This window comes from Vicia villosa, unplaced genomic scaffold (genome assembly GCF_029867415.1).
Source record: "Vicia villosa cultivar HV-30 ecotype Madison, WI unplaced genomic scaffold, Vvil1.0 ctg.003889F_1_1, whole genome shotgun sequence".
NCBI lineage: Eukaryota > Viridiplantae > Streptophyta > Magnoliopsida > Fabales > Fabaceae > Vicia > Vicia villosa.
Window position 1 is genome coordinate 19,033 of NW_026706329.1, and position 19,234 is coordinate 38,266.

At 34.2% G+C, this 19,234-nt stretch overlaps 1 protein-coding gene across 1 annotated transcript; it reads left to right on the plus strand.

Annotated features, from left to right (window-relative positions):
- The first annotated feature begins 10,183 nt into the window (after positions 1-10,183).
- LOC131641623 (uncharacterized) lies at positions 10,184-17,771 on the plus strand. Its single transcript, XM_058911926.1, has 5 exons — positions 10,184-10,382; positions 16,176-16,259; positions 16,740-16,813; positions 17,003-17,096; positions 17,212-17,771. Exons 1-5 carry the CDS (start codon positions 10,184-10,186, stop codon positions 17,769-17,771), a joined length of 1,011 nt encoding a protein of 336 aa, XP_058767909.1.
- The last annotated feature ends 1,463 nt before the right edge of the window (positions 17,772-19,234 follow it).

Consider the following 19,234-nt stretch of genomic DNA (forward strand, 5'->3'; position numbering starts at 1 on the left):
AACTATAAAATGCTATCTAGACTTAGTTATAAAAGAAAGATTAATTGAATAAATATTTTTTAACATGATTAGAACTTAAGTTGAACCCAATCTAACGATTAAGTTAGTTATTAAATTGTTTTTATAAATTGAATACAATTTTAGCTACTAATCATTTAGATTAGTTATTAAAAAGAAAAAAATGTGTATTAGAAACCAAATGTTTTTTTTTACGTGTCAGAAAATATAAAATAAAATATAAATTAAAAAAACATTAATATCAATTACATTTTAATAAAAACAGCATTTAGGTAATATTAAAAAAAGTTTAATTATTGTATTATTAAAATAGATTATTAAATAGAAGGTTAATAATTTTAATTAAAAGAACAAAGGGTGAGTCTTATGTCCATTTGTAATTTCTAGGGGGTGTAAAAATTAAAGGGCTGGCCCAATGAATTCTTAAGATCCGTCGGGACGTAGTGAGGGTGTGTCTACGAAGATTAACGTGGATTGCAAAATCTTAGCCGTCGATTGAATCCAATGGTCCTCAGATTTAAAATCTGGAACTTAGATCCAAAGTGTGACGATCGAAGGGTCTGCATGCCTTCATTTGAATGAGGGGATATGATAGAAGATGCACTGGATCAAGGTCCATGTACAAATCATGTGGCCATCGCGAGGCCACATGGCAGCAATCCGATGGCTGAAGGAGAGGGTTATCCCTCATCCTTTCATTTTTCCATTTCATTTTCACGACCCTCTCTCTTTCTATTTCCCTTTCTCTCTCGTGCTCTCTTCCCTTTTCGTTCCAAACAACACCATGGATTGCGACAACATCAAAGAAAAACCCAGAAATAGATGAAGATCATATGATCTTCATCTTCTCCACTCCTTCCCATTTCAATTAAAGCCCATATACATAAATAAAAACACAAGCCAAGCACACAATACAAACAAGAATGCAACGAAGAGAAAGGAACACAACGGTTCAAGTATACAAACACAAAAGCATGAGGGATTTGAAAGCTAAGTGGATTTTCGATTTACCTCTTCCAGAAATTCTTTACGATTTCCTCTCCGATTTGACTTTCGATCTAATCTTACTTATCTCCTTTGCTTCAAGTTCGGATTTGCTCGGCACCAAGGGTTTCCGCCTCCAACTATCTCTTTCTGATTTTTTTCGGTCCCCTTCCTAAAGATTTTTTATATCATTTTATAGTTAGGGTGAGATTATAGATTAGGAAATAGATTTTAATTAGTTTAATTCATTGTAATTGTAAATTTCTTTTCGTCTTAATGTTTGATCCGATTTTGTCATAGTTTCAAGTTTCTGATTTAATTCCAATTTGGATTAGGAAATATCTGATTTTTGTTAAAGTCAGTGTTTTGATTCTGTTTGAATGACAATAATAAAGTTTGATTTGGTTGTAATATTGTAAAAATAAAACAACAACAACAACAACAAAAATCTAGCCTAGAAAAAAGGATAATGAGCGCCCATCCTTGTTACTAATTTTTTTTACATTCTTTATTATTACAATTTTTTTTAGTCAATAATTAGGTTTAAATTACGTTTTGTTATAAACCATGGTCTTTTGACATTTTCAAAATTAAAACAAAATAATTTCGTATATATTAAAAAAACTATCATTAATTTATAATATTAACAATTAGTATGACTATTAATTATTTAAAAAGTTACACATTTTAATAAATATAAAAAAAATGATTTTACTAAAAAATATTAAGAAGTGATTAGTTGATTTGGTATTAAAATATATTTATATATATAAGATGTAAAAAAAACCCAAGTATATATATTTTTTTAAAACAAGGTTTTCTTTCTCTCTTTTTTTTTTTTAATAAATGGGCTTGAACTCTATTTGGCCCAAAGGACAAAAATTGACAATACACCCCTTTATTATTGAGTACATCTTTAGGAAAGGAAATTATTTTGAAATTAGCTTAGGAGTCACAATGTTAAGCCCATTAACACTCTTAATATTTATAGACCTACTATGACTTAGATATAAACAAGAATAAAAATAATAATAGCATATTAAATAAATTAAAATATAGGGTAAATTTTGGGGTATGACAATATGTTTTCTGCAATGTTGAAACATTCTAACTAACTTGTTGTTGTCTAAATTGTTTTACTATAATTAATGTCAACCATAAAAACAGAGAATCTACAATCTCCCCCTTTGGAAAATTTTGGCTAAGACATATTTAAATATTACATTCATATTTCCGCAACAAAAACAATAGTTGTTTAGTAATACTGTAGTAGTGTTCATGCACTCCTCAAGCATAGCTTTTCTCTTTGATACTTTAGTCGCTGATCTAACTACCCGAGAGTTATTCTTCTTCTCATTCATATGAAGGTTGTCAGGACATCCTGCTTGACATCTTCGCATAATGTTTTGAATGAGCTCCATTTTCCCACACACCACACAACAACAACCGCAGGGAAGGAGTAGAAACCCTTAAAGTCGTTTGGTGTACTTGAGGAAGAAGATAGATGAGACTCCCCCTCAATGTGGAAACCAATGCTTGTCACTGATGAAAGTATCCAATTTCCCTACTAATTGTTAACTCTTCCACAGTGCATAAACGACCCATTAAATGGCATAAGAGACCCCTTAAGAAGCATAAGAGGAAATTTAAGAAGCAGCTACTAGTTAACCTATGTAACTCAAAACACATGACACAACTATGTTCATAACTCAGATCACAAGACGCAAAGCAAACAAGACTCGTGATGAAACATGTTATTCAACATCTTTGTAACCATAAAGAATCACATACCAGAACGAAGGAAGTCACACATCCCGACCCTGAGCATATTTTCTCTCCCTCTTTTTAACCAAAAATTGACAAAGAACTCAATCAAAGACCCATACCCAGATAGTACTCATCCATACCTGAACAAATTCCATAGGAAAAATGAAGAACAAAACGATATGCAATGAGACAAAAGAATAGATGATCTTCTTTAAATAGCTAGGCAGTTACTCAAGAATTAACGATCCTAGAAAAGTAATGATGTCCTCGATCAAAGAGAACACGTTATTTGAGAGAGATTCCTCCGCAAATAAAATCATGCACCGTCCAAGTCAGTTTGTATGGCTTTATGACTGAAGACCGATTATCTTGAAATACTGGTTCAAAAAATGTGCATGCATAGACACGTTTTACACGCTTCTGACGTGTTTTTGAATGCACCGTCCACCATATTCCCTTGCTGGTATTGTGAGACACAAGTCTTGAACAATGTTCTGATATCTTTTTAGACATTGTCTCCCTTTTCTTGTATTCCCAATAATTCTTCAGTCAAGTAGTAGATGGTTTGAGAAGCCATCAAGAGAATAGAAAGAACCAACTATGTCTTCCGATGGTTACTTTTCTCAAAAGACCCATAATTAGTGATATACTCTACAGAGACAAGATATCATTTGTGTGACATACATTCACTCCTTAAACCATAGAGAAAAATAAATTCTCTTATGCTAGATATTGTCCCTCATGATGTTCCAACAAGAAAATGCACACATTACTTGCTTATGGATTGAATCGTGTACGTTTTTGATGGTCCTTATGTTATGGCATGTTGTCTGACAACCTTGACCATGTTCAAGACATTTCACCCCCTGTCTTGGACATACGAGGCTCTTGGATGATGAAGAATACTAGACCCATTGTATAACTCATGTGGAGCAGACATCTCCTACTTATACTCCTATTGAATACTCTTTCACCTTGTAAGATCAACCTTGATCTACCCCCATATGGTGACATATTTTCAGGTGATCTTTCGTTTGCTTCATCTACAAGCAGGCTGTTATATCCAATATTTTCAATTTATTAATTTAATTAGAATTTAAATTAATTATTGGAATTATTTGGCTTTTATTGAATTATTGGAGAATTTTAGAAAATAATGTTATTGGGCTTGTGGTGTAGTTAGTAGAAGAGAGGTGTTAGGCCTTTACTAACTATTGACTCTAATTTTATAAAATAAGAAAAGAAGGAGAAATTGGAAAATTGGAAATTGAAAGAGTCAGAGAAGAGAAGAAGGGTATGTGGAAAAGAGCCTAGAAGGAAGAAGGGGAAGAACCAAGAACACTTGCTAAGGTAAGGGGGGACTCTCCAATTATCATCTATTATGTTTTCATGAATGATAGGATTGATTGGGGTATATTAGTTCTCTTAATTATATATGTTCTAGGTTTGGGGTTTTGAGGTTTTAGGTCCAATTATGTGATTTTGATGCAATGTTATGGTTATGAATGATTATGGATGTTAGATAGAATTGTGTTGTGTGTGAATTATGTTAAATTACTGGAATTGGTTCTGTTTCAGTGTGGAATTCGTATAGGTACGAAATGGTGATGAGTAGAGGGGCTGAGATGCAGTCAAAACTGAGATTTTTGGTTCTATGCACGCTGTAACCGGCTAGTAGCCATGCTGTAACCGGTTACCGCGTGGAAAAATGGGGAAACTGGGAAATTTTGACTGCTGTAACCGATTACCCTCCCTGCTGTAACCGGTTACTGGAGAATTTTCATAATAGTGAATAGGTTAACGTAATGGCGTAACCGAGTAACACCCATGTTGTAACTGGTTACACTTGATGCTGTTTTGAAAAATATTTTCTAAAATTTATATCTTTGAACTGTGCATCCGTTTTATGCGTCGTTTTGAGCGTTGTGTCCATAATTAAATTTTTTATCTAATTAAATAACATTTTTGGGCAGTAGCCGATTTTATTCAACACTCCGATTAAATTATTTGGTGATGTTATACATTGTAGGCATAGGTGGTATTATATAACAATGTGATTGATGTGGTTATGATGTGATTGTATTGTGATGATTGCAGTGATTGACTATTGAATGATGCGGTGACATGTACATACTTTATTGGTGATGATAATGGTGAGTTATGAGGAGACGATGTGATTCATCAGATCGGTGATGTTGTAAGTATGCTATATGTGTGCATTCATTCATAAATCATTTTGGTGGCTGAATCCAGGTGATGTGTTGGATCAGTGAAGGGCATAATTCCCATCGTGTGGAATTTGTGCCGGTAGGGCCGTATCTTGGTGATGTTTGGATCGGGTAGATGGGTTAATCCCATGTTTGGTATCACATGCATAGTGTCATTACATTGCATATGTATATTGTTATAACATGATTGGATGGTTTCCAGTGTTATACTCTTGTGATGTGTGGTTGTTGTCGATGAATGCTTTTCTGAAAATCTGAATATATTATAATTAGGTGATTAATATGCTCATGAAATGTTGTTGTTTATGAGTTCATAAAATTTGTTAATTGTGATGAGACTCACCCTTATTGTTGATGGTTTTTAGATTGAAGAGTAGCTGCTTTTGCTTTGGTGGGGATAGCTTATAGGCTATTCCGTTATTCGTAATGTCGGTGTCATGCTCTGATATGTAACACTGGGGAAACGTTTGCTTGAGAGTTGTTTAATAACTCTTAATTTTTTTTGATTGAATAACTTGTTATGTTTTGGAGAGGATAAACGATGGTTTAATGTTATTCAAATTTTGAATCTTTTATGCTGTGTTAACATGTTTTCGGTGAATGTTATTGATCTGAGTTCCTCATGTTGGCATGACATGTGTTATAAAAATATGTTTTTTGTAGAATTGTAGCATCCTTTTACACATGTTACTCTGAATTAATTAATATATTCCGCGGGGATTAGAAGGTTGTTACACAGGCCATCTTATGAACCAAGGTTTTCAGAATTGTACATGTATACCTTAGACAAATACTCAGCTCCCGTCAAAGTATTTGAAATCAGTCACGTGAATACCCTCTCCAGATCTTATAAGGGATGTAGTCATCTACTACTACCTTCTCATACAAGGTATCACATTTGATCTAACTTCATTCTTCTACACATTTCTTGGCACAGGTTGGATCCTCATCAGGTTGAGAAGTCATGAAAGCTATTTAGCCCAGAATAGTCAGGTGACTAGACTTTACACTCCACCATCAGAACAACTTACTTTTCTGAATAAGCAAACTCTTGAGATGATGTTCCAGCATTAATTCAGACATTAATCTCAACCACAGGGATTTTACCAGTCACCACGGCCTTGGAGACAACCCCCATAATAATCCAGAGACATCTCTTGAAAGGGAACACAAGAGACCCATACATCAGCAGTTGAGCATCCTTCAAACTGCTTGAGAGACACATTGATCGAAATAATTGAGAAGAGTAAGTTCTACGTTATGCTGATGTCAAGACTGTAGCTCTGACAACTTAACAAGAATCTCCATATATATATATATATATATATATATATATATATATATATATATATATATATATATATATATCAGGGATTCTTCTTCACCAACTGCTAGGAATACGTTGAGAATCAGTCAATCTTCTCCTTGATAGTATCACCCACTGTGGTTAAGAGCATAATATTCTCTGTGTATCAAAGGATGATCAAGATCACCCACATCTGGCTTCTTTAATTAGAGAAAAGTGCCAGATGTCAAAGAAGATGTCCTTAGGAGATATTGCGGAGATACCATATCTTTACAGAGTACTAGGACTCAACCTTTGTACTGTTGCTTCCTTGGATCCAAGAGATTGATTATTGATCAATCAACCCTTCTTATCTAAGGCATGTTCTTCTTAATGAAGCCTCTTAGATATATGAAACAAATTCATCCTCTTCCAAATTAGGAGTAGGTTCCAAACATATGTGTATAAAAAATTTTTTTTTGGCACCCAGATCATCTACTACTCAGCAATTGTCTCCACACATGATGTCCCAACATTTGATTGGACACCAAGTCCCTTTTCATGGAGAACATGGTTCACTTTGGTCCTAAACAACCCTTGATCTCCTACATGCTTCTCTATATCATTAAGACCAGAACTTATTTTCTGACATAGTCACTTAGTTAGAAATTTTCATGCATATGAATATGATAACTAATAACCATCTTTTCTTCAGGTTCTCATAAGACTTCATAACAGGTGCCTTTATGAGAGAACTTGAGATGCAACTCCTACAAGTTGATATGAAGTTATCTTCCCAGAGTCCTATTGATCGGTCACCAATTTTACTTATGTTCCATCAATTATTTAATAAAAATCGGTCATTTCCGGTAACGATATGGTTTGTTTGTTCATTGCTTTGATTCAGCTACTTCACATTTTTCACATGGATGTTATTTTTAGTTTTCAGTAGAGTTAAATGCTTTTGATCTCTTGTGTTGGTAGTAATTGGTGATTTCAAGGGAAAGGAAGGATCACCGAGAAAATGGCACTAGAATAGAAGGAAACGAAGCGAGAAAACCCGGGGCAGAAGCTGACATGGGTGCCCGTGTCAAGGGACACGGACGTGTCAGCCCACAACATCAAAAGGAGGCATTTTAGGAGAAGTCAGAAGCTGACATGGGTGTTAGTGTCAGAGGACACGACCGTGTCAGCTGGAGCGGCCACATTTTGCTAATCTTCCTCGTTTCAATTTTTCAAGTGTCATTAAGGGCGTTCTGGACATTTTGCATGGAGTAAAAGTAACCTAACACTACTTAGACCTAGATTGGAAGAAGTCTTGGTATCTTGGATCATATTGAAGAATTTTACTGAGACAGAGAAGCAGAGAACAGATTCGGAGAAAGGAGATCTTCAAGGGCAAAGTGCAATTGAAGATCAACAAAGACTGGATTTATTGTAATGTTTATCATCTCCTTCATTAATTCTTTGAATATTATGAGTAGTTAACCCCCCCCCCCCCAATTCTAGGGGGTGTCGCTGAATTACCATTGTCATGAACCTTATTTCATTCAATTTACGTTATCAAACTTTTTTGAGTTTATCTTTTACTGTGCAAAAGTCTTAATGCCTTTTTTATTGGACAAATAGTTTTCGGATTCACGGTTGAGATTTAGGTCGGACAAACCAACTCAACGCATTTTGCACAATAATACGCCCATAGGTGGCGCGAGTTGGCTGCAAGAGTTTAACCACCGATGACTAAAAGATAAACGATTGATATGTTCACTAGTACTTTGTCGGGGCACTATTATTTGGCTTGCAGTACTTCTGCGAGTTTTGCTGAAATGGTCAGATGTGGTGAGCGTGTCGAAATGGGCCTTAAAATGGGAAAGATATAGTTAGATGGTGTTGTACGTACTGCTGGTGGCAAGAAACCGTCAGAGGGTTATGCCAGAAAGAAAGAAAGAAAGAAGGGAACACGGATGCTGTGTATGGGCGAAGTTGCCAGGGGAGAAGTAATTCTCAGGTTAATGTTGTTATAATTCCTATGCCACAATAGCAACAAGGGCAACGCCCTCAGTATCAAAATAACCAGTACCAGTAGAGAAGGGATAGAAAGATTAATATGATTCCTATGACGTATGCTCAGTTGTCATAAAACTTGCTCAAGATTGAGAATATTACCTTGAGAGATGCTTCGAACGCGCCTGAAAGGCAGTGGCCGAACTATGATGTGAATGCTCGGTGTGAATTTCATTCTGGTGGTGTGGGGCATGATATAGAAAGGTGCATTGTGTTGAAGAATAAAGTGCAATACTTGTTGGATTAGAAGATTATTCAGTTTACTCCAACGCCCAACATTGTCAAGAATCCGATGCCTACTCATGGGGGTCCAGCCGTGAACGCCATTGTCTATGATGAAGGAATGGATGTAATATCAAATGTGGGCCGTTTGACTTTTCCGTTGTTATTTGTGAAGCAACATTTTATTAACAATGGTACATTCCCTGGCTGTGGTATTGATTGTGGGAAATGTAAAGTCAACGTGAAGGCTGTGATGAAATGAGGGACACAGTACATAAGCTGATTGACGAGGGTCCTCTCAAGCTCAATAGAAGGATGAAAAGTAGGAAGGTTGTGAATGACGAAGTGGTTGTAATTGATATTCCATATGAGCGTGTTATGCCGATCAGTATTCAGGTCCTTATTCAGATACCTATTGATATTCCGTATGCAGAACAGCCAGCGCCATTGATTATTACTATTCCTGGGCTGATCCCGTATGAAAGTGAGAAGGTTGTTCCTTGGCATTATGTGTCGGATATTTACTACTATGGCACCAAAGAGGAGGATGGGCCATCTAAAGAAAGGTTTGATGAGGCCACGATCGCAAATGCTGATAATTTTGCTAGTACCGATAGAATTACTCGCAGTGGCAGGGTGTTCTCTCCTCAGCAAGTACAAGACAATGTTAACGCTTTGGAGAAGGCCAATGGCAAACAAGTGTCGACTGATAGTCAGAATAATCCTCTGATCTAGAATGGGGCATCCGATAATGCTGTGTCTTTTAAAGATGTGGAAGAGTTATTGAGAATTATCAGGAAGTCTGACTAAAAAATGTTGATCAATTGGGCCAGACTCAATCAAAGATCTCCATTCTATCGTTGTTAATGTGCTCAAAAGTTCATCAGAATGCTTTGCTGAGAATTTAGAATAATGCTTATATGCCGCAAGAGATATCTGTGAATCAGTTGGAGGCGGTGGCCAATAATATTTCAGCAGGAAATGGTTTGGGTTTTACTGATCAGATCCCCCTCCAGAGGGAAGAAACCCCAATAAGGCGTTGCATATCTCTATGGATTTTAAAGGGACGAATGACTTTGTCTTGTGTTTTAGTGGATAGTGGTTCTTCATTGAACGTGCTTCCCAAATCGACCCTCATGAGAATTGATTATGCTGGTGTTGAGTTGAGACCCGGTGAGTTGGTAGTCCGTGCTTTTGATGGTTCAAGGAGATCTGCATTTGGAGAGGTAGACTTGCCTATTCAAGTTGGTCCTCAGGTTTTCACTACGACTTTATATGTGATGGATATTCAGCCTGCTTATTGTTGCTTGTTGGGACGACCTTGGATTCACAGAGCTGGCGCTGTGACATCCACTCTCCATCAGAAATTGAAGTACCCAATTGACGGTAAAGTCGTGACTGTGTGTGGTGAAGAGGATTACATTGTTAGCCATCTGTCGTCTTTTCGGTATGTTGAAATTGTGGGAGAAGTACATGAGACTCCGTTTCAAGCATTTGAAGCTATAAATGTTGTGAAAGCTCCTCTTTACGAGGTGAAGAAGCCTGAAATAGTAATGTCTTCCTTGAAGGATGCATAGGTTTTTGTTGAAACGGTAATAGTGCGGGATGGGGACAGATGATTGATGTACGCCCCAAGTTCAATAAAAATGGTCTTGGTTTCAGCCCTGGTAGGAAAAGGCTTACGCCTCCGGCAGTGGGTTTCAATCTGATCAAGTTTGTGAGTGGTGGTGTTATTCAAGACGGCCATGAGGGTGCCATCTTCGACGCTGAAGAAGGGGACATTGATATTGATTTTGATAGCTGGATCCGCCCAAGTATTCCTGGAAGAGAACTCGTTAACTGGACAGTCAAGGATGTCATCCAAGTCACACAAGCTCAGGATTAATTTTCTTGTTTTTACTTTTCTTATCATGCAATAATTCCTACGCTCTGCCCAAGGCATAGTGAATCATTTGAAGGGCCATGTGATTCGCATTTTCAAAGTTAATCATAAATAAAAGGACATTTTTTGCATTCAAATATTTTATTCTCTGTCTTTCTGTTTAATTTTTCTTTAAATGGCAATGTTTCCTTTTGCACCTGTTGTACCCCAATTTTTGACCACTGAGAACCCTCCATATTCCAAATAGTAGGATCATTATCATCATGCATACATCATTTGCTAACCAAAAAACCAAAAAATTGTTGTTTGTTGCTTGTGTTCTAAGATAGGAGACTAGTCAAGAGGAGACTGAGCAATTAGGGTTTTGAGGCCCAGAAAGGAATTCAAACATTATCCTATGTTCAAATGGTCCTTCCATCAAAATTAAAGCCCAAGGATGTCTTAATTCAAGATTGACAACTTTCAAACTCATCTGGCGCCCAAATTAGGGTTTTGACCTAATTCAACTGGAGGGTTAACTTTTAATTAGGACATGGCTCCATAGCTCAAACCATGATTCAAGGGCCTCCAAATCAACATTAATTGATTCATATCATCCATTTGAAGAGGAGATCTTGATTCATGTAGAATCCATAAAACTGCAGTTTACATGAAAAAGTCAACTATGTGGGTCAACCTTTGACTTTTGAGAAAATTGGTCAACCATGAACTTTTGAGGATCAAAATCATCAACATATGATTAAATAAGTCATTTGACCAAAGAAAATCAAGAAAATTCATCAAGAATCAAAAAGTCAACAAAAGTCAAAATTAGGGTTTTAAGTGATTTTGACCTCATTTTGGGAACTTTAAATTTCACCTACAAATTCAAAAATTTCCCAACATGAAAGTTGTAGATTTTGATCAAATAAACAACTTAGTCACTTATCTCATTTCATCAAAAAGTGATTAATTTGAGAGATATGGAATTAAGAAGTTTATGTTCAAAAAACTTAGAAATTTTAAGTGTTTTCACTTGAATTTCTTCCAACTTTGTGGCCATTTTTCACCATGATCCAAAAAGAGTTTGAGAAAACTTTTAACAAGTGGATTGAATTATGGAGCAAGGGCTTTCCAAAGAGACAAATAGCATGAAATTTCATTGCTTGAGCTATGAGATATGATTTTGCAAAGAAGACACCATAACACTTGAATAACTCCATGAACATGAAGAAGTTATGAACCAAGACCATTTCAAAATGAAAGATTCCTTTCTTGCAGCCCATGTAACTTGTTCCAGACACAAAAATCAGTTGATTTCACTTGCTTTTGAGCTATGATCCAAGTGTTATAAGCATTGTCCAAGATTTCATGCTATTTCAAGACTAAAGGCAAGACTTCTATTTTAGAAAAGCATAAATTTTGCAAAGTCCACTCTCCTTGAGCCTCTCCCATGTCTCCTCTGCAGAAAAAGCACTCCAAACCTCACAAGCAACCTCTCCATACTCAGAATAAAGTTATGAAAACATGCTTGAACTTGTACCTTGCTCTTGGAACCACAATTTTCTCCTTTCTTCATGAATAAGCAATGAGGTACAACTCCCACATGTGATCTCCAAATTCTAAGATTCCTTCACCCACAAACCCTAAATTATGCCTATAAATGGAGAGCATTGCTATTGGCATCAACCACACCAGAATTCTCCAAGTCATCCCTCACTTGAAATTCTCCAATTTCCAATCTTTGCATTTTTGTAATGATTTTGAGTTCTACCAATTATGAGTGTCAACTAAGGTTTCAAACAACTTCTAAACATCGCTTAGAAGTTGTCCATCACCTCCACCACCTACCAAAACTCTCCTAACCTAAAATCACCATTTTCACCTCCATTAACACACTTTTGAAGCCTTAACCTTCCAAAACATAAACCAAACACAAACCAACCAAACTATCACTTTTGATAGCTTCTATGCATCAAATAGAATCTATCCAAACATTCATACAAGACCTGTAACCTCATTATCACCAACTTCCACTTTTACATACCTTACATGCACTTGAAGTTGTGTTGAGCTACACATACCATTTGAATCAAAACCAAACATTCAAACACCTCATATATTGGTTATAGAAGCTATCTAGATCATTAGATAGCATCTGTAACTCCTCCATCACCATCCACCATTGTTGTTTGCTTGTGTTCTAGGTAATATCGGGTTTGAAGTTCTAAGCATTTCCAGGTCATTCTAAGCATTCAGGTAGCATCGTCAGGTCCTAAGGAAGCTATTTGGATCATCACAACACATCTACAACACCTCTAACAAGGAGATTGACCTTCACTTTCAGAGGTAAAATTCTAAACTTGAACTCATTAAAAGAGGTATCATCTATAATATAAGAAAATTAGTGGTTGTGGAAAAGTCTACAATACCCTTATTGAATTTTTTGCTACCACATTAAAATTGTGGTCATTTGGTCTTTGTGCAATAATGTTCATAATTTTATTATTAAAATAATACAACCGTCATATTTTATTAAACTTACCAAATCTCTCTCCATTCTCTATTTTTTTTCTCTTTCATCACTTCCTCACTTCTTTCTTCCACAAAAAAAATCTATTATTGATATATATATATATATATATATATATATATATATATATATATATATATATATATATATATATATATATTTTATATACATTTTTATATACAAAAAATGGTATTTATGAGCGAAATATTTTTTAGTCAAAAATGGTATACAGGAAAAAATTATTCGAAAAATCTATTATTGATCAAAATATTTTTATATACGAAAATTTAATATTGATCCAAATATTTTTGTAAATGATACCTAATTAAAAATAATATTTGTATATAGAAAAAATCTATTATTTGCGAGAAAATGGTATTTATGATCCAAATTTTTTTATTCAAAAATGGTATATGGGAAAAAATTTACTATTGATCTAAATATTTTTATATAAGAAATTTAATATTGGTCCAAATATTTTTGTAAATGATACCTAAACAAAATTGATGTCTGTATACGGGAAAAAAATCTATTATTGATCTAAATATTTTTATATACGAAAAATTTTATTTATGATCCAAATATTTTTTATTCAAAAATGGTATACGGAAAAAAATCTATTATTGATCTAAATATTTTTATATACGAAAATTTAATATTGATCCAAATATTTTTGTAAATGATACCTAAATAAAAATAATATTTGTATACGGAAAAAATATATTATTTTTGAAAAATGGTATTTATGATCCAAATATTTTTTATTCAAAAATGGTATACAGGAAAAAATTTACTATTGATCAAACTATTTTTATATACGAAATTTAGTATTGATCCAAATAATTTTGTAATGATACCTAAACAAAAATGAAGTCTGTATACGGGAAAAAAATATTATTGATCTAAATATTTTTATATACGAGAAATGGTATTTATGATCAAATATTTTTTATCCAAAAATGGTATACGGGAAAAAATCTATCATTGATCAAAATATTTTTATATGCGAAAATTTAATTTTGATTCAAATATTTTTATAAATGATAGCTAAACAAAAATAATATTTGTATACGGAAAAAATTTATTATTTAAGAAAAATGGTATTAATGATCCAAATATTTTTTATTCAAAAATGGTATACGGGAAAAAATCTACTATTGATCTAAATATTTGATAAAAAAATCTACTATTGATCTAAATATTTTTATATACGAGAAATGGTAATTATGATCAAATATTTTTTATCCAAAAATGGTATACGGAAAAAATCTATTCTTGATCTAAATATTTTTATATACGAAATAATCAATTATTTATCTAAATAAATATTTTTCCTTTTAACATTTTATTTAAAATAAATGATGTATTCAAATGCGCGTAACCAAACAGAACCCGTGCGTATGCACGAGTTTGTTACTAGTTCTGACTAAAACTCAATACAATTGTGTTTAGAATTGCTTAAGGATTAAAAGCCCTCTGGTCTCATCCATTTTTTTCAAATGTATACCATTTAATTTGATTTTGAAAAATTAGGGTTCTTAGTTTATTTCTAGAAATTCATGAATTCTGAGTTGAATTAATTGTTGTTAATTACATGGTTGAATTCGTGTCTTAATTCTGAACATGTTTGTGTTTTATTTTGTTGAAATTGATCAAGATTTGAATAAGTTTGAATTCCAGCCATGGTTAGTGTTGTTGTTGTTCAACGAGGAAGAAGAAGATGGCCATAGCGCCATTCTTCAGTTTAAAATAAAATAAATTGAAAGCGTGTATATATTTGAATATATCGTTATCTCACTTGGTCCACAGCTTGCACTTAGTCCTCTCTTGTCCTAATGCGTGGGTTCGAACCCCACCTTTTGCTAAAAATCTCATTTTTTGTGTTGTATTCCGTTTATGAACTTGTCTAAACATTTTAACATGAGAGTGTATTCTCAAATTGAGCCAAGCGCATGTCCCAATGGTCATTGTTTTGAGATGTGAACTAGGGTGCGTGGGTTCAAACCCTGTAGACCACAAACCTCTTTTTTATCACTTATTTTCACTTTTTATTCAAACTTTGAAAACCATTTAAAAATAGGGAAATTAATCATTTAACTTGATTTTTTTTTGTAGTGTTTAGTTATGTTGTCTATTTTTATATTATGATTAAAAATCCAAAAATATTATTTAGTTTCATCATTTAAAAATTAATCAAAAACAAGTCCTGTTTAGGTGTTTTAAAATATCAAAAAAATCATTTTCCTTTTTTCAAATAAATTGCTAATATTTTTATGAGTGTTATTCTAGGGTTAGGACCACGTCTTCTTAATTTCATCATGTACCCTTAGACCAATTCTCTTTTAGAATTTTGTATTTAATCATTAAAAATCAATTAGGTTTTGGTGTGACTTTAAAACCCTAATTCAAAAAACTTCTTGATATTTGTTTATCCATGTTAAATGTGATTTATTTACCTTGATCATTATCTTTTGTCCATGTACATATGCTTTTGGATTTTATCCTTGTATTTTTATACTAGCCATCCATTGTATTATCATTGTATATAATTTGTTTACTAACCCACATGCATGAGATTCATATCCATCATCCATCATATTCATTCATACATGAATTAATTCAAAGGTATTAAACATCCTTGCCCATTATCATTTGAGTTTATGTTAATGATTATCATACTCACTTGTTTGTCTTTTGTGACACATGTTATCACACACACACACACACACACACACACACACACTTGAGGTATCCATTGATAGATTACTTAAAGTTGTTGTTGAAATATCCAAAGGAATGAGAATGGTATTGACTAAAATTGTCAAGGTACTCAATCTCTTTTTCCAATCTCTTTTATCTTTTGTGCTTAGTATTGTTAAAGCTTTGCACTTGTTTTAAAAATGGTTTTGTATTGTTAAAGCTCAACCTTTTTAAACTCACCCTTGGTTTTGTATTGTTAAAACTCAACCAACCCTTTGTTTTATAACATCGGTACTAAGAGGATAATTATTCCTAGTGTAATTACTTTTAGTCCATTGACCTTGTATTGTTAAAGCTTGGTCCTTATTTTATTGGTTTTGTATTGTTAAAGCTCAACCAACCCTTTGTTTTAAAACCTTGGTACTAAGAGAAGAATTACTCCTGGTAAAACTACTCATAGTCCATTGTGAAATACTAATTTCTTTCTATTTTAAACCAATTGTTATTGGCCAGGCCCTGTTCTGGCAGCAGCAAAACTATTATGGTGTTTATTTGACACCCTTACATGGGACTGCATTTCAAGGATATTTTTCCCAGGTAATAGACTAGCTTGTTTATCAGAAATTTATTAAAGGTTATATATTGTTCATAGACTTCATTTGGAAATTGCTGAGATGATTGTTTGTGTGCGTGTGTGCGGATTTCTCCTTGAACTGAGAAAAGATTAAATGTGATATAGTTTTTTATTTTATTGTACATGTATCAAATTTAAATTTATCATCCATTTTCAGATGACAATGGTATTGATATGTAATTATCATCAACTAATTATAATCATTTGTCATTCAAAAATAGAAGTAATGATGTTGACATAGAAATGCACTCTTTCTATTCCTTTTCAGCTATGCTTCTATCCACTATTTCTGTTTCGTTTCTCAATCTTAACTTACACACATAAACTACTTCATCCTTCAATCTTAGCAAGGTTCATATATTATTCAACTGTATTAAGTATCTAAGGTAGTAGTAATGTATTCTATTATAGGATGACTTATGATTGTCTCTTTGTATCTGCAGATTCTGAATCTCTAGAAGTAAATTGCTTAACCTTGTTCCCAATATATCACCATTCTTCTTTCTCCTTAGTTCAGGTTTGTGCTCTTAACTATACTTAAGTTAGGTTGTTATGCTTCAGGTTTTGTTGACTTATTGGAACTATGTTTCTTGAAACTATTTTTTTTTAAAATGAATTATGATATATAGATCAATACATATGAAAAATATTATTAGTAAGAATGTGAAATTATATTCACATTAATGCACTACTTATGCTATTACAGATAGTTCCAGCATCATTTGTAGATAAACTAATTAGTGGTCGCGTCATGGCTATGGCATCGCTTTTAAGCGCTCTAAAAGCCCAAAAAAAGCACTGTAAAAGCCCTTGTACGGCGTAATGACTCCATCCATTTGAGGAATTCCTATGGAAAGGGAATGATTACTTGTTGTACTCCTTTGCTATACAAGTGGTACATCTCTAACCTGCCAGACACCCATGAGTTTTGGAGTCATAAAGAAGGACTAAGATGGCCACAAAAGTTCATGACTCTTACGAACACTGGTATTTTTTGGAGTAACAACTACTTTTGTAGGATGAAGACCTTGGATTGCTGTGGTGATTTTCCTAATGTGCCCCTCATTGGTACAAAAGGAGGAATCAGTTATAGCCCTGTGTTATCTCGTCGTCAATTTGGTTTTCCTATGGACAAGAAGCCAAGGAACATTTTGTTGGATGAGTTATTTCTTGAAGAAAAGGTTGAAAACAAAGAGTTTAGAGAGAGGATTCCTAATGCTTGGCATCCAAGTCATAGGAAAGAAATAAAAGATTGGAAGAAAAAAGGGGACCTCTCACCTGAGCCTTTTGAAAGTTGGATTGGTTCAAGAGCTGCTGAACTTAGAATGCCTTATCTTCCTGGGACGTCTCTACCTCCTATTAAGAAACGTGCTCCACCTGTTGTTTCTCCCCTTACAATTGAAGAACTCCAAGAAGCTCTGAAGAAGATGAAGAAATCAAGAGACCATTGGAAGAAGAAGTTTGAATACTCATAGGCTGAAATGGGAATGATGGAAGAATCCTATGTGAAGGTGGGGAAAAACACAAGAAAGGGGGGATTGAATTGTGTTCTTTATCAAATTAAAATTCCCTTTCTCTAAATTCTTTTCTTTCTCTTAGTATATCATCTTCCGGATATGCTTTAATATTGCGGAAGCATGTTTGGAATGGAGTTGCATAACCAATGAGATGTTCATTTTAACTTCTTTATATCATCAGAACTTCTGACTTGTCTCAATACAGTTCTGAAAACATTCTGCTTGAATGTTCTGAGTTAAATGAATTGTACAGAAAGTAAAAGACTCATTCATTTTTATCCTGGTTCACCTTCCGAATAAGGCTACCCCCAGTCCACCCTCCTCAGGTGATTTGCCTCTCAAAATAGGACTTAATCCACTATATCCAAACTTGATTACACCTGCACGATCAACCGTCGTGACTAACAACTTGCACAACCAACTGTTGTGACTAACCCTGCATAAGCTACCTGCGAGTGACTAACCCCTAGATGACTGAACCGTTTAGTGATCTTAGCAAGATATAACTTCCATCAATCTAGTAACCCTACACAAGCCAACTGCTCGTGACTAACTACAATGAACTGTTCAATGATGAGATCCATAGATATAACATCCATTGACTCATGCCCAACCAACTGCTGTGACTAACCCTTGCACAACCAAACTGTTGTGACTAACCCTGCACAAGCCAACTGCTCGTGACTAACCATAGATGATGAACCGTTCAGTGATCCTATCAGGATATAATGTTCATCAATCTTCTGGAGATTACAAGTGTGCTTCTTAGTTAAGCAGATTTTCTCCTATTCTTAAGTACATATGTTTACGACACACTGGCTAGAAGTCACTTCTGGTGCCTAAACATTCTATCAGAAGTTTCCTAAGATATAACACACTACGAGCAATAACTCTATGTGTTTTACATTTAATTGCAAGACTTAAAACATCATGTATTCTTCTTGGATTTGTCTTTTGGATGAGATCTATGCATGTCTGTTGATAAGTAGAACATGAGCATCAACTCAGAATGTTGAGTGCTTCTTCATGCTGATCTTCGTCTTCAAATCTTCTTAAGCTGATTTAGAGCAACAACTCTATTGTTGATTGCTTCTGATTTGATCTTCGTCTTCTGAAAGCAGATTTAGAGAAACAACTTTGTTTTGAGTTGCTTCTTGAATTGATCCTCATCTTCAAATCTTCTTAAGCTAATTAAGAGCAACATCTCTTATTGTAAATTGCTTCTGATTTGATCTTCTTCTTCTGCTGCTTCCATACTGATCATGAAGCTTATTATAGCTGATAACACATTGATTAACATCAGTAAACATGAAACACTTTTCGAGCAACAGCTCAGTGTATTCAGTTTCTTTTGTCATCCAATATGAACAATATATGGATTGATCAAGTATTAGTGAACTTCTTATGACTCCATTGAAGCG